We start from the raw sequence: 27,292 nt of genomic DNA, 5'->3' as shown, positions 1-27,292 counted from the left end.
CCGATTGTCAACAGGCGACTAAATGGACAAACAGACTCTCCCCACTACTACCAGTCACCACAGGGGTACCCCAAGGCTCCATATTTGGGCCCCTCCTCTTCATCATATTTACCAACAACCTGAATGCTGCCACCAAACATGCCGTCATCCAACATGCAGATGACTCCTGTCTTATCTGATCAGCCCACTTCCCACAAGAACTCCAACACAAAATGCAATCTTTCCAAGACAGTGAAAAGTACCTCACCAGCCACCAACTCATCCTAAACCCAAATAAGACCAAGCTCATAATTTTCTCTAATAAATCTTCCAAACCCAACAGCACATCCCTCTCCATACTATCTAACATTACAAAAATTTAATCCACCAATCAGACCAAGCTGCTTGGGGTAACCATAGATGGTTCACTTAAAGTTGATAAACACATCTGTCTTACAATCAAAAAAATCCACTCTAAACTAGGAGCTCTATATAGGATTAACTCTTATCTTACACAACAAGCTAGACTTGCCACTGTAAGATCGCATTTGCTACCCACCCTCCTATACTGCTCTGAGATCTTTACTAACCTATCAAAAACTGACCTAAATAAACTAGGTTTCTGCTATAACAGAATAGCTAAGTTTGTCACCAATCAACCTCACAGAACACACCATTGCTCAGTTCTCAGACAGCTCAACTGTGTGGAGCTTCCCAACCTATTAGTACTAAAACAACTTTCACTTGCCCATAAAATCATATTTAACCCTACCGAATGCCCAGCTCTATCAAACCTAGTCCAGCCAAACACAAACTGTAGACTCCTCAGGCCATCCAACAAACTAATGCTAAAAGTAACCCAATCTTACAACTATCATGGAGACTCCCTCTACTCCCATAAAATAGCCAAAGACTGGAACAACCTTCTTCAACATATAATAAAAAAACTCCAACCTGTCCACATTTAAAACTACCCTGAAAGACTATTTAAATAACTGACTATGCCCCTGTATTGCTCCTGACTAATTCTCTTCCAATTTTTCCACTCATCTCTCACATGATAGCCCAAATAGTGCTCATCCCACATAGGGCTATTCTACTCTCGGTCTTATCTTTATTAATATTTGCTCTTTCAGATGTGACTCACCTTTGTAAAACTACATGACTTATGTACTTCCATTACAGTGTAAAAACAAAAAGTGTACCTATATGCCTGAACCATGCATGTTTGTTGTTATATTTTGTTATATTTTATTATAATTTGTTACATTTTATTTTAATTTGTTACACTTATTGCATATTGTTAGCAATGTACTACTTATACTATTTTTTACTGCTTGGTATCTTCAATAATGTGTATTGTGGAGATTTTCTCACCGGGTCACCGCTGAAAACGGGTTTCCAACCCAGTCAGACACTACCCAGTTAACAAATGTAAATATATAAAATAAATATATAATAAATTAAGAGTGAAAGACAGCTACATGGGGTCTTGGGGATGAAGGTATGGCAAATACAGCATAATGTATGGTTATAGGTAAGCCCCAAACAAGAGAGAGACAGCTAGTGGCTATTCTTGTGTGGAATCTGTCTCCCACATTGGCTCTTGCCTTTCCTGGATGACATGAAACCCTCACAACAGAAGCAGTAGCAAGAGAAAAAAGAACAAAAACCCATGAAGCAATTGTCTGAAAAGTAGACCAGCAGCAAACGACTCAGGCAAATGGATTCGACGATCAAAGATTACGTTCAGACTGTGGTAGAGAAGTTCTACTTTTATGGCCGACATACACCTAAGCCATTCGTGTGACATCTCGCATACTAGCAGTACTTAAAAGGTCTTGTATACTGGCCGGATGTCAGGTCACCCATGGCGGAGGATCCGTCATGTAAAGAATACAGTAACATTAGAATAGAAGGAAATTCACTGTAACATCATTTGTTTGAGTATAGAGATTACTGCTAAAGCAGAATGGTTTTCTATACGAAAAAAGTAAGAATGGACAGCTGCCCTTCTGACCCAAATTCCAGAATTCTTCAAATGTCCCTGATGTGGATGAACTGCTCTCCTTCTTGGAATACTGGTCAAATGTATAGCTAAAAGGTGGAGCATCCCACACAATCTTCAGCTCTTTCTTGCTCCAAGAATCAGTCAGTCGAAAATCCATCAGCTTGCCAATACCATCTAGGTAAGTTACTGGATTTGCTGGTAATCATGAGGCTCATGACATCATCAGAAAACCTTGCAAGTAAGTGTGCCTGAGTAAGACAAATTCTAAATAAAGACTACTACTACAACTATTACTACCACTACCTACTACCAATGACCATTTTGCTTTGAGCAGACTATAACATTATCATTGAGAAGTGCAGCATTTGTAGTGAGAAAAATGGGCTCCACTGGGCACAAACCTTTTATGACATTCACAGAAAACCTTACAAATAAGTGTGAAAACCTTACAAATAAGTGTAGTTGCAAGACATAAATTCAACCTAAGGACTACCACTTAAAGTTTCTGTTTTGTTTAGGGAAGTGCATGACAACTCCTGTGAGCAGTGTGTCACTTAACAGGAAAACTCCACCTCCGATAGACATAAACCTTAGGGGGTTCTTATAATACACAAACCCTGTGGTGCTTGCACAATGGGTGTTCATCCCTTCCCCTCACTGGGAGAATCACCTATTTGCGGACAAACCAAAAACCTTGTCAAAAGACTGCTGAGAAAAAAAAAAAAGTAGACTCGCTACAATATATAGAAGCTGTTCTTTCTTCACAACTTTACCCCCATCACTCTGTGCAGGAAGACAATGGACAATTGATTTGCTGCTGCCAGGCCTCTGTGCCTCTTCTGAAGTAGTAATGTCTGTAATGTCACTAGATTGCAAACACATAAAAACATTGGCCTTTGATTATTGCAGCTACCACAGACACAGACACACACAGGGCTTAGGATATCTCTAACACTTTTGGTGGCAAAAAAAAACGGAACAAAAACTAACACTACTCAGTGTTCAGTCAGCACAGGCCTCTCAAAAACAGCAAGGGAAATTTCCTAATTTGGCCTAACTGCCTATTAAACTCCCACCACCTCCCACTTCTGTTAGGAAGTCAGAAATCACATGAAGGTAGTACTTCCCTTTGGAGTAGAAGGCTGTGGACCCTTTGGAGCAGAATGAAGGGGAGACAATCCTGGCAAATCAATAGCTGAGACTGAAGTGCAGCCTAATGCACTTACTTGCCTTTGGAAGAATACATAGGCCATTGGCCTTGACTTGAGTTCAGTCTGCTTGACTTGGCACTTGGCAGTTCAGGAAAAGTAAAACAGTAGGACAACCTGCTGATTCAACAATTTCACCTAGTAGTATAAATATCGCCTTAGGTCACCCTGATAAGAATAGCTACTAGTCCAGTGGACCCCCCTGGTCCCAAAGGACAGACAGATAGCCTTAAGTATAGATAGATAGATTAGATAGATAGATAAGATAGATAGATAAATATTTAATTTAGAGAATGGTATATAAGTAGCTCCAAAAACACAAAAAAAGAAAGGAAGTTCTCCCCTTGACTTTTCTGGAGTCTGAGACTTAGAACTAGTTCCTACCTGATTTTTTGGATCTGGGCTTGTGCAATGTAGACATTAGATGCACATGTTGGATCCTTTCCCTTTCTCCATCAGTTTTTTTTTCTGGTCATGTAATCTGGTGAGGTACATATCTACATTGTGGGCAGGTGGTGTCATAGGCTCATATGTGTCATCTATAGAACCCTTGGCTCTAGATGATTATGTACATTAATGGAAAAAGTGACACCTTTAAAAAATGGGAAAAGGGGGAAAAAGATGTGGATGGAATAGACTAGGGGAGTGCAGGTCAAAATCACATAAAATCACATTAGATCTATTAGGCATGGAATAGCACAATATTTAGCAAGCCCCTATTTTCACTGCTATCCAAAAACATTTGAACCAGTATCCTGAAACTCAAATCTCTGCTGCCAACAACTAAGAAACCTGATGGATTTTATTTTGTTTTGTTAATATACACATTGTACCATGGATATTTAGCTTTGTGACCGGCGTGTTGTCCCTGAATGCAGCTATGGGATACTGACTTATGGGGATAACACCCCACTCTATATGATATATGATAACGCAAGTTATGGGCTTTCTTTTACCACAAATAACAATTTAACGGCCACCACAATTGTAATATCTACCTCGAAATATCACACATTAAGAAAAACACAATGGAAAAGGATCCAGAAACAACCAGAGATGTATGGCAGATGGCACATTAGATAAGGCACAATGAGACAGTAACAGAAGATATGAGAATAGGGCATAATGAGGGAGACTGTGTAAGATGCATGTATGAGGATGCAAAACATTGTCGCCTATGGGGAAACAAAGTGGGCCTACTGTGTAAGCATGCCCTGCAACTAGACCAACCAATATTGCCAAGTGCTAAAGCTGCCAAAAAAAAAAATGGCCTCAAAAAGAAATCTGCTGCCTGGGCTCCTTCTCCACAAATAAAAGAAAAACAAACACTCTAAAGGAAGATGAGATCACACACTAAGCCAAACAACTACACCCTCCTACAGCCAAACCCCACCAATCTACGTCAATTTATTTTACAGAAATGGAGGGGCTGACCAAGTTAAACACAGGAGGCATTTGAAATGAAAACATGGAGAGGAGGCAGCTAGACTTCACTTACGGTGGAATAGAAATTAATAAACGAAAAAAACACCAGTCCAAAAAGATGCAGCTAGGCAAAGAAGCTTTTAATCCCAAGAAAATGAATGCCAACAAAATGGTTAACAGCTGTTTTCGTCACAAAATAATCATAGACTTCATCAGATAAAACCACAGTGTTTAAATACAATTTAAAAAACAAAAAGAACCAATCAGTACCATGTTTTAATAATTAATTTTTTTTATACCTGGTCGTTTATTGTGCATTTGAAAATGAGCCAATGCAGTTGCATCTGGCCCCTATAAGAATTAACTGAGGCAATACAATGTGGCAAAAGTCAGTTCTGCAAGTCATTACAGCTAGCTTATGTCCAGCATAATTACCAAGTTTTAACTGAGCATCTGAAGGAAGAGGTCAAGACAGGAGAAACCACAATAGCCCATGGAACAGTACTGAAGCACAAAAACATAACAGATATAAAATAAATTGTCTTTTCATGAGCATAATGGGACCTGTAGTCCTTTATCTGGTATGAGCAGTTTCACATTGATTGTAACTTGTCCTATGCTGGCAGTAAGTAAAGTGGCTAAGATTCAAATTCCAGTGATAAACTGCTATCTTAGAATTAACAGTTATGTTGCCAGCCACATTAGAAAATAAGAAATCTGGCAGCAAGAACATCCCCCAAAGGGGGATCCCCCTCCAGGACAACCCCCTTTCTTTCCAAAACAGTTGATGCAAGATACTTTGACAGAGCTCAAAGTGTCAGGAAGTAAACTGGAAGAGAAAGGGCTCAAACAAATATGAGAAATCTTCTCTGATCAGTGTGAAAAGCACCATAGAGGTACGTGTCTGTCCATCATCAGTAGGTATACCCCACATCTGCAGAGACTACTATACTGACCAACACTGTGCTTCTCTAAAGATGGTGGAATACCTGCTTGACTCTACAATACTAATCATTTTTGAGTGCAGGTAGTTCTGAGTCTAGTTTGAAAGAAGCAAGTGGGAAGACATCAAACAGCTCAAACTCTAACAAGACTGATATATGCTTTGTCTTCAGGCTGAGGAGGTCTGAACATTTCTTCTTCATATCCAGCATCTCTAGCACCTCACACTTGAAATTTTCTCTTATCCTCAGAGTTTTGACAAATGACATACCTTCAGGCAGGAAACTAAATGAGACTCTTTCCTGTCTGAATTATAACCAAGAGTGGACGCCATAAGAGTCCTACAAGCTAAGTTTTCTCTCTCACCCTCTCCAAAGATGATTTTGAACCAGTGGTCTCTGCAGCATTCCTCTCACACCAACTATTCCAAGGGCGCTGACATTGAGGTCTACTGAAATGGTACTTGCCACTGCAGGAAAAGGTCTCCAGCTGACCGTGTCAGGTCCTGAATAAACTCCAACTGGGAAATGGATACCAGGAACGAGGCTATAGACTAAGGCTTAGTTCACTCCAGGGATACCGGCCTACATGACATAAAACCCCCATTAAACTATGCTTGGTGGGATACCTTGATCTTGCTCTTAGAGATCATAAGAGCACATGGAAATCTTTTTCCTTCTGGAATAGCACCACAAACTGCGGCAGATCATCAGCCATTCTACTGAACAGAGAAAGCAGTGTACCTTACTTATGGTATGCACTTATAGTGGGAGAACATACTAGAAACTGCCGGCATACTTGCCTCCAAAGGGGATATATATGGTGGCTGTAATAAGAGATATCACTATCAATGACTGGTAACCACCTTGAGCAAAAACTATACCTCAGGAACCACATATGGTTGCTCTACAAATCCACTAGCAAAAATCAAATACTGCACAGTAAGAACAGAAATAAGTAAAGATTTTTCCCCAATGGGGAACTTTTCTCTCAAAGTCTTTACAACAGGAGCTCTGGGGCCAAAGCCAATGAGCAAATGCAAGCTCGCACGCCAAACAATACAAATGCCCATGACAAAAGGAACTCAAGCTGGCACGGGCCTTCATCTTTTAACCAAGAAGCTGCCCTGTTTTCTCATGTAAGGAGCTCATCACTACTAATTCAGAGCTCTGGAAGTTGGGATGCTCAGTGGAAGTCAACCCGCAGTTGATTCACATGCTTCAAGGAATACTAAGTGCAGCAGTGATCCATACAAAGAACATCTATTTCCTTCAGAACTAGGAGGATGTGGAAACAGAACCTCCAACTACATGCAGAATACAGAATGGGAGTCTTGGCCTTTCTCAAGAGCTTTGCTAAGAGTCTGGATTTTAAGTTGAGTTCCTCCTGATGTACAATAGGAGAATTCTAAGATGCGGCAGAATGACTATGTCCAGATCCTACTGATCCTGTATGCTGGTTCTCCAAATTAGAAGCAACATGGAAAGCTGCCCAAGGATGGCACAGAAGAGAACCCATCCTCCTCAGAAAATGTCAACAAAGGAATGGGCAAAGCCATGTGATGCTTTACTGTTTTGTTCAATCTGCAAGAAGGTGTTTTCCTCTTTCGTGGTCAGATTAAGAATAGGAGGAAAATAAATGCCCAAGAAAAATCATAAAGGTCCTCTAGAGTGGTTAGGTCTTATGCACCTCTCAAAAGATCATCCAGCAAGTCTTGAGAGGCTTTCCCAAAGAGAAAGTATAGTTGTGTACACTTACCATAAATGTAGATGTTCGAGTATATTCTCTGTTGCAGTCATTACATTTGGGTTATCTGCCTGTAGGTAGCCCTCAGCCGGCCTGAATACTAGAGTCTTGGATCCCTGCATCAGATGCTCTCTCTTCTTCCATGACTTCAGGTCATCAAGGGTATAAAACATGCAGCCGATGCCATTACATCAGTTTTTCTTGCCGCAGATGTCAAGTGCCCCTACAATGGGAAGCAATTAAGAAGTTATGTACTCACCATAATGTTCCATGTGAGTTGTTCCATCTCGCCTTCATTCTTCAATGATAGGTTCGGAGCCGATCCCTCGGCTCTGACATGGCTGTTAGCAAGCTCAAGGTTTTCCAGTTGCTCGAGACCCAGCTCCTTATCCCATAATGCACTACTGGAATTACCTCAGATCTTGTTTGCTGCGTGTACTATAGCCTTATAAAAGGACTACTTTCCTAAGAGAGGGAAAAAGGAAGGAATTTAATTACCAGGATGAGACCAACATCTAGGTCAACTGTCAGCCAGGTGGGGGATGGAGGGAGGGACGTGAGAATTAAGGCAAGATGGAACAACTCACATGGAACATTATGGTGAGTACACAACTTCTTAATGTGAAGTTGTTCAATCTCGCCGTTCATTCTTCACTGATGTTTAGCGTCCCTAGCACCCTCAATCTTGGGTGGCTCACAGGAGTATATTTTTCAGGACCGTAGAACCAAAGGAAGCCCTGTCCCTGGAGGCCTTATCCACCTTGTAATGAGTGATAAAGGGATGAGGCTCAGACCAAGTGGCTGCAGCACAGATGTTGTCACTGGGCAATTTGGCTTGAAATGCAGAGGATGTAGAAACTGCTCTGGTTGAATGAGCTTTAATTCTGTGTAGTAAGGGCATATTAATTGCTGAATAAACATAAGTGATACAATCAGACAGCCACTTAGAAAGGGTTGTTTTAGCCACCGGAATACCTTTCCTGGCTTCAGAAAAGGAAACAAATAGTTGGTCTGATTTTCTAAAATCTTTTGTCCTAGCCTAATAATATCTGAGCTGTCTATGAACGTCTAGTTTGCGCAGCATATACTCTAGTTTGTTGGAGTGGTTGGGGAAAAAGACTGGCAATTCAATGACTTGATCGATATTAGACTCAGAATAAACTTTAGGTAAAAAGGAAGGATTTGACCTGCGAGATACTCTATCAGCATGAAAAATCATATAAGGAGCTTGAAGCTCTGACACTCTGCGGCCGGAAGTAATGGCCACTAGAAAAATGGTTTAGCACAACGAATATTTGAGATCACAAGATGATGCAGGTTCAAACAGGGGGAGAATTATGCAAGATAACATGAAACTCAATTCCAGCGGGAATAAGGAGTTTTTACTGGAGGCCTCATGTGAAAGGACCCTTTAAGAAAAGTCTTGGACAACTTGGGGGCCATAACATTTAGTCCATCTACTCCAACATGGAAATTAGATATGGCAGCTAACTGGACCCGAATTGCAGCCGCTGCCGCTCCTTCATTAAAGATAACAGTTAAGAATTCCAATATAGATGTCAAGGGAGCATGAAAAGGATCAATGTTCTGTTTGGAAGCCCAAATGGAAAAATCTCTTCCACTTACTACGATATAATCTCTTGGTGGAAGGTTTGTGAGAAGACAAAAGGATTTGCCTTGTGTCATAAGAAAGGTTGTGAAGCCTGGCTATGTGGGGAACTGGAGCAGCCAAGCTGTCAGCTTCAGGGACAGCAATGAAGGGTGGAGATCCCCTGATGGATGTGTCAGAAGGTCTGGAACTGGGTCCAGAATCCATGGATCCTCCAAGAGATGATGATAAAGAAATGGGAACCAAATCTGCTGAGGCCAATGGGGGGCTATAAGGATGACGGTCCTTCCCAGCGACTTTGCTTTCTGTAAAAATCTTGGTATTGGAGGAAATGCATATAGGAGACCCGGGGGCCAATCATATACAAGTGCGCCTCTTGGGGGTTTGTCCTGGAGGGGGAATCAGGGTGAAGTAGCTTCTGCATTTGGTGTTGATGTGACTGGCAAAAAAGTCGCAGCAAGGCTGGCCCCATTTGCGGAAAATCCTGTCCGCAATGTCCTGATTGAGGGACCACTCATGTGGCAACAAAATTGCCCTGCTCAGTTTGTCTGCTATCACGTTGGATCTCCCCGGTATGTGCACTGTCAACAGAAAGCACTGGGATGACACAGCCCACTGCCAAACTCTGATGGCTTCTCGGCAAAGAGGGTAAAACTTGGTCCAGCTCTGTTTGTTCAAATATCAGACCACTTACATGTCTGTCTGAATTGCAATTGTCCCTAGAGGAACAGAGTCATGAAAGTATTGCAATGCCAGAAGTACTGCTCTCATCTCTAGAACACTGATATGCAGATGTAATTCTTGATCCATCCATGTGCCTTGGGCAGTCTTTCCCTTAAAATGCCCCCCCCCCCCCACCCTATCAGGGAAGCTTCTTTGGTCACAGTGGCCATCAGCGGGGGTAGTACAAATGGACATCCTATTGTGACATGAATCGACATCAACCACCACTGAAGGTCTCTCTTGCAAGAATATGTTATCACAATCATATGCTTCATTGGAAGTTCCTGATAAGACCATTGAGTGAACAGTAGCCATTGAAGAATCCACATATGCATCCTTGCTAATGGTATGGTTAAGATTGCTGTTGCCATGAGACCCAGTACTTTTAAGACCTCTGCTGCTGGAGCTCTGTCTTTTGACACCAGTGAGTTGACATGTTGGTGAAGAAGTGAGACCCTCTCGACAGGTAGACGCAGAGTGGTGGTTGAAGTGTCTAACTCTGCCCCGATAAAGACTACATGCTGCAATGGTGACAAGGCAGACGTTTCTAAGTTGACAGTAATGCCTGAGTGGTTGCAGTGTGTCAGAGTGGATTCTCTTGCCCGAATTAGTTGATGCCTGGTGGTGGAGGTAAGGAGCCAATCGTCTAGGTACGGAAACACCTGGAATCCTAGACGTCTCAAGTGAGCGGTGACCACTGCCATACATTTGGTGAACACTCTGGAGGCTGTAGTGAGACCAAAGGTCAGGGCTTGGAATTGATAGTGATTGGCTCCCAGCCAGAAATGCAGATGATCTCTGGATGGCCTGGCCATCTTTATGTGGTAGTACGCATCCTGGAAATTGAGCACATCCAATTGTCTTTCCCTAAAAAGGGGAAGTATGGACTGAAGCGTGACCATCCGAAACTTCTCTTTCTTGACAAATTGGTCGAGTCTGCCGAGGTCCAAAATGGGTCTCCAGTCCCCTGTTTTTTTTTGGAACCAAAAAGAATCTTGAGTAGGTTCTAAATCCTGTTTGGTCTGCTGGGACTGGCTGGATGACTCTTTCTAGCAAATTGTGACCTCTATAGTTGCTTTCTCCCTGTGAATGGGTGGAACGTCTGAGGTTCTCCTGACGGAGGTGGGAGGAGAGGAGAACAGTAAGAAGTACCCTCTGGAAACGATACTTTGTAGCCATCTGTCTTCTGTTATGTCCAGCCAGGCTTCTGGGTACAAAAATAAGCGACCCCCGACTGCCTCCAGAGTAGGACAGTCGGGCCTCCGCTCAGGAGCGCTGGTAGGGCTGACCAGAGAAATGATCTCTGTCACCCTGCTGTTGCAGACCCCCTCAGCCGCGAGGGCGGCGTCTTCCATTATAACCCCCTCCCCTGCCCCTAGAGGGAATTTCACCACGTGTGTCCTGAAAGGCTCCTTGGACTTTTTGGAACCACATCTTCCCTCCCCTTTGGCCCTTGGGATAAGGCCGAGTAGGCGTGGAAAAACGGACTCCTATAGCAGACATAGTCTTTCCCTCTTGCTCACACCTGGTCAATGTTTCCTTTACTTTAGGCCCAAACAGACATGAGCCATAAAACAGGGTATTCACAAATGAAGATATGAAAGGCTCCGCGAAGGAACAGAGGCGCATCCAGGAGTGTCTACGAAGAGCAACTCATGTACCTGCTGCCCTACTAGTACCATCAGCTGCATATATGAGACGCATGGATGAGTTTACAATTGAATTGAGGGTAGCAAGCTGGGTGGCACCTTTGTAGGAAGCACCTGCAGCTACCGTCCCCTGAAGAGCATCTCCTAACTCCTTAAGGAGATCTCTCTGCAGTCTGGTAAAATGGGTCAAATAGTTCAGTGATCTAAGTGCGAAAGTCGCTGAACTAAACATGTATTTCCCATATCTATCCATAATCCTAGACTCTCTGTTAGGTGGATGGATAGACGAGGACGTCTCAGATATTTACTTTTTGGTGGCTGCTGCCACCACCATGGCATCAACAGGGACTCCCTTGGTCAAAAAGGACTTATCTACTGGGGCAGAAATTAACTTGTTAGGCCTCCTAGGGACAGGTTCCATAGATTCCGGTGACTCCCACACTCTACGAGAGACCAGGTCCATAAGCTCCTCATAGGGTGGAGACACCCAAGAGGTGGAAGGCTGAGAACTGAAAGCCTTCAGGAGAAGTGACTCATCCTCAGTAGGGTTCTTGTAATGCCAATCGCTCCTCTGCCTAAGGATCTCAAGTATCTCTGCAAAGGAGATATCCTCAGAGGGGATCGGGGGGACCTTTCTGACTCATCTAAGTCAGTGCCAGATGTCAAAGACTCCTGTGGGGAGTCCAGATGCCTCCTCTTGCACACTCTTTCTGGGAACCTCCTCAGCGGGAACATCCGGGGAAGTCTCAGAAGAGCAGAGAGCACCCAGTGGGGCTGCCGGAGGCTCAGGGTCTCTACGCTTGGAGCCGATGGAAACAGAAGCAGACACAGGCACCTTAGGGGAAAAAGAGACCAATCCTGATGTCGAGGAAGTCTTAGGAGGCAATACTCGCCTCATGGCTTCAAAGGCATCATGGCTCCGATGGGAAGGAGTCAAAGGACCCTAAGGAACCTCAAGCCCCTCCCACACAGAGGCCATGGGCACCGAGGCCGAGGTAGGAGCCGAGCTCATCCGAGCCAAAGCCCCGAGAGGAAGAGTCGGTACCTACAAGTTGGTGCAACTACCCTCCCCGGACCCGACAGGGGAATGTCGGCTCCTACAGTCCCCGGTCTGCGCCGAGGATGTCCAAGCAGATGGAACAGACAACACTGGAGCAGGTGTTGGCTCCAAGGGCTTTTCAATTATCAGGTCAGCCTCCTCCGGCTCGAAAAACCCAGTACGGCTCGGAGGAGGAGCAGTCAATTCCGGGATAATGGTCTTCGGTTCAGACGCTAGGGTCGGAGCTGACAGCAATTTAGCTAGGCCTGGTGCCCTTAACAGCTTCTGTACCAGTTGGTCCATGTCCAGATCAGAAAGACTAACAGAGGACCTAGACGAGTGCACCGACGGTGCAGATTGGAAAATAGGAGACAATGGCAACTCTGATACCGGCTCCAGAACCGTGGACCAGATCAGAGAAGAAGGGACACTCTGCTCTGAAAACTGTGGAGCCAATGACCCAGCATCCTCACTTTTCTTAGATTTTTTTGTGGCTTTTGATTCTCCTGAGGATTGGGAAGAACGAGAGGACTTACTGACCCCATTCTGGTCACTTAACGCCTCGGCAAAGGGGTGTTTTAGTAAACCCTTGTCCACCAATTTCCTCTTCCTTTCTAATGTAACCCTGGAAAAAAAGGAGTGACATATGCTGCACAACTCTTGCAAGTGAAGAGCTCCTAGACAGTATATACATTGCACATGAGTATCAGTAACGGACATCTTTTGTCCGCAGTCTGGGCATTTTTTGAACCCAGAGTTAGGATGCTTTTGTTTTTCTTCAGACATGTCCAATAACCAAAAACCACTATCCACAATAACGAAGTGAAAGGCTAGCTAGTAGTGATAGGAACACAACCACCAATTAACACTGAAACAATGGCCCAAAAGAAAAGGGGGCCAAAATAAGCTAAACAGTATTAAACAGTCAAACTAATATTAAAACTCCAATCTAACTACCAATGCACACTACTACTAGAAGTAGGCCAGCGCGAGGCCACTAAGAAAAAACACACCAAGTATAGTATTAACAGGGAAGGGAGCTATAAAAACTATCCTAACAAGTGAACTATAAGTATATATATTTCTAACAGAAGAAAAGAAAAAAAAAACTTGCGATTTTTGAATAATTTATGAAGATTTAGGCTCGAGCAAGCTGAAACCACAGAGATCCGTGCCGTGGCAAACAAGATCTGAGGTAATTCCAGCAGTGCATTATGGGATAAGGGGCTGGGTCTCGAGCAACTGGAAAACCTTGAGCTTGCTAATGGCCGTGTCGGATCCAAGGGATCGGCTCCGAACCAATCAGTGAAGAATGAACGGTGAGATTGAACAACTTCACATTATATGTTATGGTACACCTCCATCAAAAAGCAAATACACCAGAAAGCTTAAATACACCAAACAAGAAGGAAAGGTAGAGCCAAGAGAAGTTAGGTGGCTGGAGGAAGGGTAACAAGGACTGCATCAGTGAATACACTCGAACATCTACATTTATGGTAAGTGTACACAACTGTACTATGTTCTTCGTGTTTCACTGATTGCAGTCATCACATTTGGGTTGATTCCCAAAGCTAAGGAAGGGAGGAGGAAGTTAGAGAGCATTAGGGCCAGCTATTAAGCCCTGCAAGACTGCAGTGGCAAAACCAGCTTTGGATTTAGAAAAAATAGGCATGTGGTAATGCTTGGCGAAGGTATGTACAGAGTTCCAGGTAGCAGCTTCTAGGATGTCCGTGGTAGGACTCCTCTGAGAAAGGCTGTAGAGGTAGATGCAGCCCTGGTGGAGTGTGATCTTATCCCCTGTGTTAGGGTTTGGGCGCCAGGGGATAGAGTGAAAGGGAGGCCCTTGTTGTGGTAGCAGGCCTCTGCCCACCAAAGGAACTCTCTCTTTATACAAGGAATGACAGGAATCATCGATTCCAGGTTCTGAGAATGTTGACAACATAGGCTTTTTAGATACCATTGTAGTTTCCTCATATGCAGTCTTGCATATGGAATTAGTAGAATGCAAGAGGCCATGAACCCCAGGGCATGCAGAATTTTCCTTGCAGATAGCTGGGTCTTTGTGGCCAGTAATCTGAAATAGGTTGTCAAATAAACTTGTTTCTCTGGAGTGAGGAAAGCCATCTGGGAAGTTGTGTTCAAGCTTGCTCCCAGGAATACAATCTGTTGGCAGGGTACTAGGTACGATTTCTTTTCGTTTATGGTGTACCCCAGAGAGATTAGAAGTTTCTTTACGAATGCCAAATGTTTTAATAGCAAGTCCTGGCTTTCTGCCTGAATCAGACAATTGTCTCCAAGTATGGGTATATCTGATTATTTTTCTGCCTGCAAAATGCAATGGCTGGAGCTAGACACATTGTGAATACCCTAGGCACAGTAGATAAGCCAAAGGGAAGTGCAGAGAACTGATAGTGCATGGAGCCTGCCCTGAAGCGTAGGTATTTCCTGCAAGATTCCCTTATTGGAATGTGCAGGTAAGCTTCCTTTAAGTCTAAGGTTGCCAACCAGGCGTCTTTGCCTGGCATAGGAAGCAGCTGTTGAAGTGTTAGCATTTTGAATTTTGGGATTACCAAAAAGGTGTTTAGAATAGACAGGTCCAGGATAGGATTCCAGGAGCTGTCTTTTCTGGGTACCAGGAAAAGTCTTGAATAAAAACCTTGTCCCCTTTCTTCTGCTGGGACAGGTTCAATAGCCCTGATACTTAGAAGAGAAAGAACCTGCTGTTGAGCCTCTGCTCACTGATTTGGGGGTAGGTCTGCCCAACCGTTTGGGGTTGGCAGTGTGTGGAAATGGAATCTGTATCCTTGGGAAACTATATTCAAAACCCATTTGTCCTGGGTAATGAGTTCCCAGTTTTTTGCATGCAGGGCGAGCTTTCCTCCTAAGGGAGCAGGCAGTTGAGCACGGCTCGGAAGGGTTAAGGTTAAGTCATTGTGCCATTTTTCCGTAGGGGGGTGTGTGTCTTACTACTCCCTACTTTGGAAGTGGGAGCGTCCCACTGCTTCAGCCTGTACGTAGCCTGAGACTGTTTCCTAGGTGGTCTGCTGTCCCTGGGTTTGGACTGAGAAGGCCTGGAAGAGACTGGAAAGGACCAATTCTTTGAAGGCCAATGCCTATTAAATCTGGGAGGCTGTACTTGCAGGAAATCTTTAACATTTTGCATAGACTTAGCTTTTTCCTCCATCTTTTTGAGGATGACTTCTGCTTTGTTGCCAAACAGGTGGTCTTGGTTTAAGGGAGCATCCAGTAATTTAGCTTTAACATGATCTGGCAAGTTTTGCTCCTGAAGCCAAGCATGCCTTTTAAGTACAGACCCAGTGACAGCAGGCCTGCAAGATGCTTCTAAAGAGTCAAAACCACATTGCAAAGTATGTTTACCAACTTGTTCTGCAGAATGCATTAAATCCTGTAATTCTTTGAGTTCAGTACAGTCAGGAATCAACATCATTTTCTGTTTAAGTAGCCCCATAATATGCTGCTGGTACTTTAACATATGAAACTGGCAATTTAAAGCCCTAATGGCCAAAGCAGCAGAAGTGTATACCTTCTTACCCCATCTGTCCAAGGCTCTAGAACCTCTATCAGAAGGGGTAGGATTTTTGGCAGCAGTAGCCTTAATGCCCTTTGGTCCTTAGGAAATGGTCTCTGGATCCGCAGTAGGATTCTTGAAGAGAAACTTGTGAGAGTCAGATACTCTAATACCTGTCAGGTTTTCTGGGAGCTGGAGGTAAAGTGTCTGGGGACAGGCTAGATTCCAAGACAGTATCATCTACAATGTCCAGAACAGGAGGGATAGCTAAAGGCCTGCGTTGAGGAAGGAGTAAGAATTCCCTAAGTCTCTTTTTGGAGTCAGAGTAATCCTGGCTTTCCCAGCAGAAATGCTCCCTAACAGTCTGCAAGGTTTCACCAAAAGAAAATTCTTCTGGAGGGGAAGCAGAGGGAATGGAATCCTCTGCATCTGAATCCATATAGGTAGATAAGGGCAAATCCTGGTAATCAGAAGAAACAGAAATATCAGATTCCTGATCAGAAGAATCAGAAGGAAAATCAGTTCTAAGTCTCTTAGAGGGGGAAGGCTGGCTGCGCCTAATTAAGGTAATAAGGTTTTCAGCCATTTTAAGCATTTGTTTTTTAGGCATATGGGCCTGAGCATTCGGTTTGGACATCGGTTTCCTAGGCTTGGTGCGAGTTTTAGGCCTGGATGAAAAAGATGGCGTCGGTTGAAAATGCAAGTCTGTAGGCCTGAATACACCCTCAGAAGCAGGTGCCTGCACTGCTACTCCGGACCCATCCAAGGTAAAGACATCCGCAGGTTCCATAGTCGAAGAAGCATCTCGCGGCATACCGGACTCTGAATAGGTTTCAGTAGAGGCCTGCGAATCTGAAGTAGCGGGTATCAGGGGCTGCGAAAGCACCTCAATGAGTACCGGCAGACTGGCGACTAGCTTATTGGAAGTGTCGTCGGCTGTTTTGGACCTATGCGGTCTGTCTCTGTCTTTATCCTTATGTTTTTTTTCAAAATATCAATAGTCGGATGGCTTACCAAGGCCATTTCAGAGCACGGATACAGAGGACCAAAATAATTTGCTGCAAATATAGCCTGACGACGAATAGTTCGGGGGTTGAACATGGCACAAAACCGACAGCGAGGGATGTCGTGCTCTGGGCATAAGCAAGGAATGCAGTACAAATGAAAATCTTTATGAGGTATTTGCTTTCCACAGGTAAGACAATTGTTAACTTTTACTGACATTGGTTAGAGCAAGAAAAAGGATCCCCAACGAGGTAATTAGCTTTTTTGAAGACTTCGGTTCTGAAACTCGAAAATGAAATTTCAGAAGTCGGCCAACCGGCATTTGCAAAATGTTTCTGCTTCCGGCACCACACGGCAAGAAAGACTGATGTAATGGTGTCGGTTGCATGTTTTATACCCCTGATGACCTGACATCATGGAAGAAGAGACAGCATCCAACACAGGGATCCAAGGCTCTGGTATTCAGGCCGGCTGAGGGCTACCTGCAGGCAGATAACCCAAATGTGATGACTGCAACAGTGAAACATGAAGAACATCTTCTCCCTCTAATGGGTTATACACAATTTCCTTAAAGTAAGACCAGACTCAGCCACACCATCCTGTGCAGGTACAACTCTAAGCCTGCAGCCCAGACCATTTTTGTCAGCACAATCAAAATTAAAAGGGGCCAAATGGTAGCCCATCATGGAAACCACAGTTCAGACTCAAGAGAGGTCAGTAAGCTTTTGCAGCTCCTGATCTACTAGATAGTTATGTGACATGAACAGCTGATGGTCCTAAGCCCCAGTGTGGAAGAAGAAACTTTTCTTGCTACAATCATCCACAGCGTTTAATGGTTTGTGTGGTAGCAAAGAGGCAAATTATTGCTTTTCCAATCCGGGGGGGGCCTAAGCTGAACAAAAAAGGTCACACTGGGTATGTTGGAGGATGCCTGGTCAGGGACTTGCTCCATTTGTCCATAGGCTTTTAAAGTACTTCCACCTTTCTGGACAACACAAGGCCAGCATCTGGGTACTTCCAGACTACAGTGACTGTATTCTTAATGAAGGACTCTATGAAGGGAATGGAGGCTCCTTCTCCTTTTTACCTACATATACACAAATGCTTCTACTTAAGGCCAGCCCACAGATGACCATAAGTGACTTAAGGTCTCTCTTTAAGAGTGATCACTTGAAATGGTGCTCAGTGTCACCACCAAACTGAAAGAATCATATGGGCTAAAGCCTTGTATAGTCGAGAATAAATTCAACACTTGCAAGATCCAGAAAGTTGATTTTACAAAGGTATTACCTTCAGGAGGGCTAGTTTGCGGATTACTGTCTGTGCTTTGGTCCTTGTGAAATGGGGCCTAAGGCTTTCTGTGGGAAACTTCTGCTAATGCCTGCATAAAGAACTCTCGGTTGATGCCTTCCTCATCTGATACGCTCTTTGCCATACTTTGAAGATCTCTCTCTCCCCAATTTCTGCATATGGCAGGGTTGAGCTGCTGTCGTTTGACATCCATCAAGACAGCTTTGAGCTGTACATTTGGCAGAAAAGGGGAGGCTCAGCAGCTAAGCAAGTTTATGTAAATGGTTCATAGATGAACACTAGACTTTGAGAAGGCCAGCCAGCTATGGCCAAGAATAACTGGACAACTTGCATGACACTAAATGCAGACTAATGAGTTATTACTTTGAACACATTGCAACTGAATGTTAATGTGAACTGAAGTTGGTACATATGCTACATCTGAATGTAACTGTTGTCCCTGTAGCCTGACTTGACTCATATGTGAAAATGGTCTCAGAACAGTTCACTTATTTATTTAATTTTGTTAACCAGGTAAGTAAATAAATACATAATTTCATAAACAGACAACATGAGTTAGACTGGAGCAAAGCATCAAAGCATATCCCAGAGTACAAAACCTTCCAAGAAAAAATAAATAAGTGCTTAATTCTGTATGGTAGAGAGATTGACTCTAATCAGTGAACCACCAAGATGGGTCTTTGATGTTAGATCCATAAAGGTACTTATGACGGTGCACAATCTAGTAAAAATTCATAATATAAGAAGAATGTTATCACACAACAATTTGGTACTACTATCCTGCAAACTGTAATTATCACCAATTTAAGCTGTTAGAAGCTTTTCTCTATGGGCCCTCACTGAAAACTCTTTGTTAAACTGGACATCCCATAACAAAAATATAAATAATCTACACAAGCCTATATAAACTCTTACATGAAATGCTGTAAATCTGACACTGAGGAGTACAGTCTATCTGTAGTCCTGTAATATAGGGATCACAATAAACTGGAATATATAAACACACTCAAACCAAAAAACCCTTTACTGTATACAACATAAAAATTCAATGATCAGTTACCCTCTTACTGATGCAGAAAGTCATCAATATAGCTTAATTCAGGGCAGTAACTCTGGACTCCTTTTCAGCTGGTATCAGGGACTCTACCAATTAGGAAGACAAAACAGAATTACATACACAATCCGTTAAGAGGCTTACACCACTAAGACGACAACTAATTTTCTGTGCAGTACACAGCTGAAGGAATTAATTTAGTTTTGATTTTGGAAGGTAGTTGAGCGTATTGATAAAACTGTGATTAACAAATGTCCGGGTTTCAAAATCACTAAATCCAATGCTTCTTAATGTGTTTTCATCCCTTTCTCCACACTTTTTGGATAAGATTTGTGGGGAGGAGTGTACCCCCACCAACCCCCATTAATACAAACAGCGCAGCAGTAGCATTGTTGCCTCGCAGCAAGAGGTTCTCCGGTTTGATTCTCGGCTGGGGTGCTTTCTGTATGGAGTCTACATGTTGCCCCTGAGTTCGTGTGGGGTTTCATCCGGGTGCTCCAGTTTCTTCCCACGTTACAAAGACACATGTCTGGAACATTTCTTCCCGGGCCTCCGCTGAAAATTGGCTTCGTTCCAAGTTGTAATTTCCCGGTAAACAATGTTAAATAAATAAATAATGTATAGAACCTACTCCAAGATAACTCCAGTATGGGGTAGTAGAGGTAACAAATTTGAAATGGTCAGGTTTGGACATTTTGAATCCTTAACATTTTTCCCAGTTTTATTACGAACCTTTCTACAACAAAACATTACCTGGAACTACACCATCAATATAAATAACTAGAACAGTGAATTAAACATGTAACCTACCTAGATTTTCTGTATTAGGCACTGCTAAGTGAAGGACTCCTAAAAGGAAGTTGATGACTTCAGGTACAAATCGCTGGGAAAGAGATACATATTCAAGGAATAAACAGCATATGATCAGCCCTGTAGCTACGTCCTGAAGTGTGCCAACAGAACACTAAAGAAATGGAAAAAAGTATTTTGTGTTACTATTTTTTTTAACTGCACATTAAGCAAATACTATTAGTTTATTTATCTGTAAGTTACTCGGGTAGATGCTCTAATACAAATAGCCTTCTCTCCCGTATAACCAATCATATAAAAAAAAGCATGATGATGTAAGGGACATGTGAAAACCAAACTTATAACCACATTACTACACTGCTGATAACGAGCTAATTTTGTACTGATGGTGTAAGTCTTAACAGGCAGCTCCTTAATATGCAATTATCAGTGCTACACTGTTGCAATTGTATCTTCTACTCTTGCAGCAACGACGACGACAAAAATAAAAGAAAACAGCAAGACTACATGCTACAACTCGGACACCACCTAAAATGGCCATACGGAGAAGCCATTTAAGTTTAAAATACAGCGCAAATAAGATATGTCATTCTGCAGACAGAACAATTTTAATCCCCTAATAAGTGCAGAATGACTAAGAAATTAAAATACTACAGGACTGCAGGACATACCTCTCTATCGCTGAGCATTAAAAATTGTAGCAGAGGATCAGAAAGAGGAGCACATTCTTATTTTATATTAAACCCCAAACAGCGATGAGGAATCTCACCATAAGCTGACTTTAAGGTATTTAACTTTAAAACGGTCTACTTTTAAGAAAGTCGGTAAATCTACAGCAATACTAAATTTGACGGCACATCTCATAGCACTCAGCCTAAATCACAGCAGCTGAGAGACAGTTATGTAGCAGGTACTGTGACTGTTCAAAGTCTTAGGAGTAGAATATAAATATATACAATAACCTGCCACCATTTTTTTTTTAATTTCAGTAACTAATGGGAAGTCAATGGTCTTTCCTTCCCATGGCTATCCTTTTCTTTTACCGCCCAATTCAGAGGTGGGGAAAGTTCTCTGTACAACTCTTTACGAATAAGGAAACCTTCCATGAAGTACAGTCTTTTAAGTAGAAACACACAAGTTTGCCAGACAATATACAGTGGCTTGAAAAACAAATCTGCAGATGCTGTTCAGGACTCTGCGGGTAAAATCTGAGCATGTAACCATGCAAATCTTCTCATAATGGTTCCAGTAGTACCTGCTTTGAAAGCGGCATTGGCTGAATCTTAAGCACACTTCAAAGAGTGCTTGGTGACCTGAGACACATGAATAATAAGAGAATTCAGGGAAGATTTTTTCCTCAAGAGAGAAAAGTAGCTGCAGCATTCGTCATATTCTCAAAAGACAAGCAACATCTTTAATATGCGAGCTTAATTAAGAATTCTAAAAATAAGTGTTATAGAGAAATACACCCCCCCAAAAAAAACTACCGAAAGCTTCCTCACGTGAAGGACTTCCAAGATGGCTGCACGCTGTGTAATAACTTATTTCAGCTCCCCCAGTGTGAAAACAGAAACTCAGAAAGCAGAGACATTGAATTTGTCTTTTTGGGAAATTTCAGTTACTGGCTAGTACGTGCACTGCCTGGATGCCAGCAAAGAAGACATTTAGAGAACCTGAAAGAAAATCAACCATAAAAGGTGAAGACAAAAAACACTGGCTGTGAAAAATCCTGCAGCTGTTCACAAAAAGCAGTTCAAGCTCCAGTTTTTGTTCAAGACATGACTTCCGGTAATCTATAGGAAAAATAAGTCCAGAATAGATGCTGTTCCTGTTGACAGCTGGAAGCTAGGTGGGAAGAAAGTGATAAAGATCTGGAAGGTTTTGTTTAACAATATTTTAAAAGGAAGAAAAGCACCAACATCATAGAAAAAAGCTCTGGTGGCTGTAATACCCAAGGATGGTAAAGACCCATCAGATCCAGCTTCGTAAAGGTCTACTTAGATTCTAAACTATGAATATAAAGTATTTATGTCTATAATGGCTAAAAATGGCAAAAAATTAACAGATATGGATCAATGTGGTTTTGTGGAGAGGAAGCAACCATTTAACAATGATAATAGAACAATGATGATCAAGATGGAGTCAGAATGTAAGAAAATACCACTGTTGTTGGTGGGTCCTGATGCAGAAAAAACATCTGACAGAGTAAGATGGGATTTTACAAGTACGGTAATGGAAGCATTTATATTCTCTAACACAATAATAGGATGTATAAGAGATCGGAGGTGAAAACTGAAGTGGGGGGGCCCTCTGATGTTTGAAAAGTGGAACCAGGCAGGGGGGGGTCTTCTATCCTCTTTATTTGTGCTATACGTAGAACCACTAGCAAAGAAAATAAGAGTCTCAGAAATTCAGGGATATAATTGGTATGGTAATCAAGAAAAGCTGGCATTACTTGCAGATTACATTTTGTACCTGATAAAACCACAAAAAGACATTTCAGTGTTGTGGAACATTCCGAGACAGTTTCAACTCTTTTCAGGATACAAAACTAATAAAGATAAAACAAAGGCAACAGCTGTAAATTATGTGCTCACATACAAATTAGTTCAGCAATACCCATATTTATGGAGACATGATAAAATGAAGTGTTTAGGATTAAAAATACTGTTATGGCAGCTAAGAACATGTGGGAAGAGACTAAACAAAAGATAATACAAAATAACTGAGAAATTGGAAGCTATGTTTTATGGCCATATGTAGCAAGATGCAAGCAGTGGAAATGTTTTAGTCCCTTTATCTTTATGTATACACAGGTTAGGCACATTTTTATCAGCCAGAGCAGAACTTGTGGATAGCAATTAATAAAGAGTTGAAGGATCTTATATGGGAAAGGAAGAGGGCAAGAGTCAAGTGGGATAAGTTAATCCTCGCAACAAAAAAAGGTGATTTGGGATTACCTGATTTGAAGATTAATTTCTGAGCTACACAGTTAAGGCTCCTATGCATAGCACAAGCAGAAAACTATAATTCCAACGGGAAAGGGATGATGATGAAACAGAGGGAAAGAGCAAGAAATAAGGAGAGACTGGAATTTTAGATGCAAATCCTTAAGAACAACAATAACCATACATAATATTATATTCATAAAGCAGCAGAAAATAATTCTAAGAATTAAGCCAGTACGGGAATGGAAAAAGGAGATTTTGCTAATAGGGATGACTGCAATTGAGGAGGTAGAGAGTAGTCAAGAGGGGTCTGGAATTTACTGGGGAAAATGACAAAAGTACCAAGGTTTTGGGAGAAAATAATTAGAAAGGGAAAAGTAACAGAATGGGAAGAAGCCAAGAATACATTTGAACTGCAGGTTAGAGATTGCCTATTCTTACCAAGGATTGCTATCCGAACAGAGGCAGAGAAAAAAAAACAATAGGGGTAATAAAAGAAATATCAGCACTGGTACAGATTTAGGAGAATCTAGCAAAGAAGCTGCTGTGAAAACATGACAATTAGAAGGGCATATAAAATATTGCATAACTACAGGAATCAATCAGCAGAGGTTAGACAAGATTGGAAGAGAGACTGGATAAGCAATTTACAAAGAAACAACTGGAAATATACATATGGCTTCCAAATAAGCAACAAAGTCTAGAAGATTTAGGATCTTTGCCTGGAAGTGTTAACATAGGTATTTTTATACCTCAAGTAGACTACAAAGAATTTTTCCTCAGGTGGATAGCAAATGTTGGAGGTGTGATGGCGTAGAAAGAGGTAATTGGGAACATATTTTCTAACACTGTAATGAGTTGGTAGACTTTTAAAAATTCCCTGCAGGATAATCTGTCAAAAATACTGGGTGAACAAATTGGTTTAACTACGGGAATGATTTATTAGAGCTGTCGCACAGAATCAGAACTGACTAGACATAGTAAGACCTTGCGGAGTTTAATTCTAGTGGCTGCCAAAAATCAATTACTAGAAAATGGAAATCAAAGTCTAAACCAACCACATTGATGTAGCAAATAAAGTAACAGATATAAAAGAACTGGAAGTGGAATCTTTGGAACAGGGTAGAAGCAAATTACATAGTAAAAATGGGAATTGTAGGAACAATACATGCAGAATACTGTTTTGCAGGAAGAATGAGGTTTAAGGGAAGGCTGAAATTAAATGAGCTATGTAATGTTTGATAATGAGTGTGCAGATTATATGAGGTCTGCAATTCAAATATAGGTCAGTACAGCTTTTCATTTATATAAATGTATGATTGCTTATTTCACAAGTGATAATTCAATAAAGATGTTGCTTTAAAAAAAAAAAAAAAAAAAAACTTTCCCACTCTTAGCAGAAGGGCAAGAATTAACATTTACAAATTTTAGCAATCATGGGATTTGCCAAAGAAATCCCTGCAGGGTCAGACATGGGATTAGAAAAAAAAAAAAATGTAAGAATGACAAACTTGATATATCTGCTTCCTTACTGGCAGGAGTCTGGCTATCTGGAAAGTTACTAGCTATAATACAAACATCCTCTAGTGCTCGGTGTGCACAAGGAAGGGGAGTGGGTTCAGGAAATGCCATTTGTAACAAATAATACTTTTTCAATGATATTGGATATCGTTATGTACCCACTGAAACAATTAGCTCATTCTAGGCATGGATTCAGAAAAAGAAAATTATTCTAAGGGATTATCAGAAGAAACGGTCCCTTCGAAATGCAAGTCGGTCACCTGTGGTGAACAATCTGTTACAGTTCCCTGCAAATAATTTCCTTGTTCACTAAAGTTTGAATCAAAAGAATTCCTTCTTCTCTCACCAGTAAAACCAGAATAACAGGCGTCAACAGCCTAAGCTAAGCTCAATTAATTATTCCTGAGTAAAGTACCTCAGACAGTGGAAGAATAATGCATAACCTTATGCTTCTTTCTAACAGGCATTTCTATAGAAATAGACCAACTGCTGTCAGACATCACCCCAGAGCAGCAGCCTGGCTTGGCAGAGAAAAATTCTCTGCTCTTTCCTCCAAGGCCAATAAAGAGTGGTTCTCCCATGCCCTCAAAGTGTACTCTAAAAGCTACAGAAGACATGTTTAATCCCTGGTCCATGGCGGCTGAAGGGACAATACCTTTGACTGGAAGAAAAAAAAAAAAAATAATCGGTAGTGAGGTATCTGTCATTAGGAAAACAAACTGGTTCAGCTGCAGAAAGATTAACTCTGCAATAATTAGACTGGCAGGCATCATCTGTTATTCTCCAACCTAATAACATAGGGACTGACACTAACAGGTTTGAGAGGGTGAGGATTCTGCAACAACAGACATTTCAAATAGTCACTGATGCACCATCACCCACAGGTGGGAGCATGGCACTCTGAAAAACTTGACCACTGTGTGGCTTAAGGAGCCCTGAAGTGTCTACAGTTCTGCCCACATCAGGTTGACAAGGATCCTCTCTGTGGGCAGGAATAATGATGAAAACTATTCATCTCCATCCCAATGAAGAAATCCTCTAAGTTGGGAAAAAGACAGGACATCTCCCACACTCCATTCATACTAGGACCTGCAATCGTGGAGGGATCCAAACAAAGCCTGCTACATGTGGGGTTCCTTGAGGCCACCAGAAGCTAGTAATTTAGGACAGAATACAGGGAGTTCTTTCTTCTTCCTGCAAGGCCCTTGCCACTATAAAGGTGAAGAGAACAAGCTAAAACATTGGTAAAGCCTTTGGGTGAAAAAGGACAGGATAAACAACATTTTGTATCAGAAGTGAGGCCCACTCCAATAAATATCTTATGTAATTGGTATGCCAAAATGCATCCATAATCTACAATTATACCACCCAGGAGCCTTGTGACAGTTTGGCTATGGACACCCTGATTAATTACTGTTAGGAATTTGAAAAAGCTTGTTCTGAATTTAGTCACATTCTGGAAATTCAGATTCAGTACAAAATGACTGAATTATACGTTTAAAAACATACTTTTGATATGAAAAACCTCTTTTGATCAATACAGAAAAAAACTGCACTATTGGTGAACGGTACAATTCACGGATTTGCTGACCTCTCCATCATTATGTGACTGTGGGTCTATAATAAGTAAGAAGGAATGTGTGGATGAGCCTTCATGATGTGAGGCATTCAGGGAACATGGCCACTTAATAAACATCATTTTATTTTCCATTTACTTTAAATATTCATAACTGTAGCATTTGCAAGCAGAAGTGAGATGGCACATTGTTTTACAACTTATTTTTCCAGTTCAGTGGGTTCCAGACACAATGGACCTTGGTAAAGTCAAACAAGTTTAAAATCACCCTGCTAAAGAGTATGGTCTGAAACAGATGCAACAATGATATCTCAGAGATGATCGACATGCCCAGGTCATGCAGCCAGGGAGCCTTAAAATCTCTTTTGGGACTTAAGACAGACAAAACCACAAACCTGATGCTTAACTAATGGATAACATGCCTCTATGATGTACATCCATTCACACATGGGATGAAAGCCTTGACACAGATGAAAAGTCAAGGACCTTGTGTATTTGAAGTCCTGGGACTGCAGAGCAAAATGAAAAGATCTTCCTGTGTGGTACTCGCATCATGTGCCAATAGGCGTTTATCACATCCGGTGACACCATTAAGTATTCCTCAGGCAGAAAGGCATGACTGCCTACAAAATGACCATTCATAATTTATCATCTTTCAGGAAAATGTTGAAGTTGCTTAGCTCCAGAATGTAACATGGCCCTCCCAATTTTCTGGGAATAAAAAACAGTCTAGCATAATTCATTTTTACATTACTCTTGGATCATCATCTCTAGAGCCCTCATGAAAAAAGGGCTCACTCTCTCTCGCAACTCACAGCCAACTGCTAGACTGACCCTGTAGACAGCCATTATTAAACAGGGAGTTTACAAGGCAAAGGCAGGAAATGAAATTAGGCTACTAGGTCTTTCTTCCTTATTTCTCACATATGCACGCCCACACACACACACACACACACACACACACACACACACACACACACACTGAACCACATAGCTCTTCTGAAACAAATGTCTCAGACAGCAGACAGTAATATGCGGCCAAGAAAAGTTTTGTGGTGACACCCCAGCTAATCATATACATAACCTAGGCATGCCAAGTACAAACTCTGAGGATAACAAACATGGAATGTCTTCCTTCTACTCAAAGTTCTGCATCAATGAAGGAGTAGTGAGGATACTAAAAGATAAAGGTGAAGCTTCAAACCTA

General features: G+C 41.9%; 1 protein-coding gene across 2 annotated transcripts in view; it reads right to left on the bottom strand.

Moving 5' to 3' along the window:
- NOP14 (NOP14 nucleolar protein) overlaps window positions 1-27,292 on the bottom strand; it is a 1,083,467-nt gene that overhangs the window by 431,432 nt on the left and 624,743 nt on the right. For both annotated transcript variants that reach the window (XM_044062921.1, XM_044062920.1), the window contains one exon: window positions 20,041-20,194. In XM_044062921.1, the coding sequence (XP_043918856.1) occupies window positions 20,041-20,194 (154 nt within the window). The remainder of the gene's footprint in view (window positions 1-20,040; window positions 20,195-27,292) is intronic.

The sequence above is a fragment of the Protopterus annectens genome, chromosome 2.part1 (assembly GCF_019279795.1).
Source record: "Protopterus annectens isolate FY-2018-M chromosome 2.part1, PAN1.0, whole genome shotgun sequence".
Taxonomy (NCBI): Eukaryota; Metazoa; Chordata; order Ceratodontiformes; family Protopteridae; genus Protopterus; species Protopterus annectens.
The sequence above is the reverse complement of the archived record's forward strand: the minus strand, read 5'-3'. Positions and strand labels throughout refer to the sequence as shown.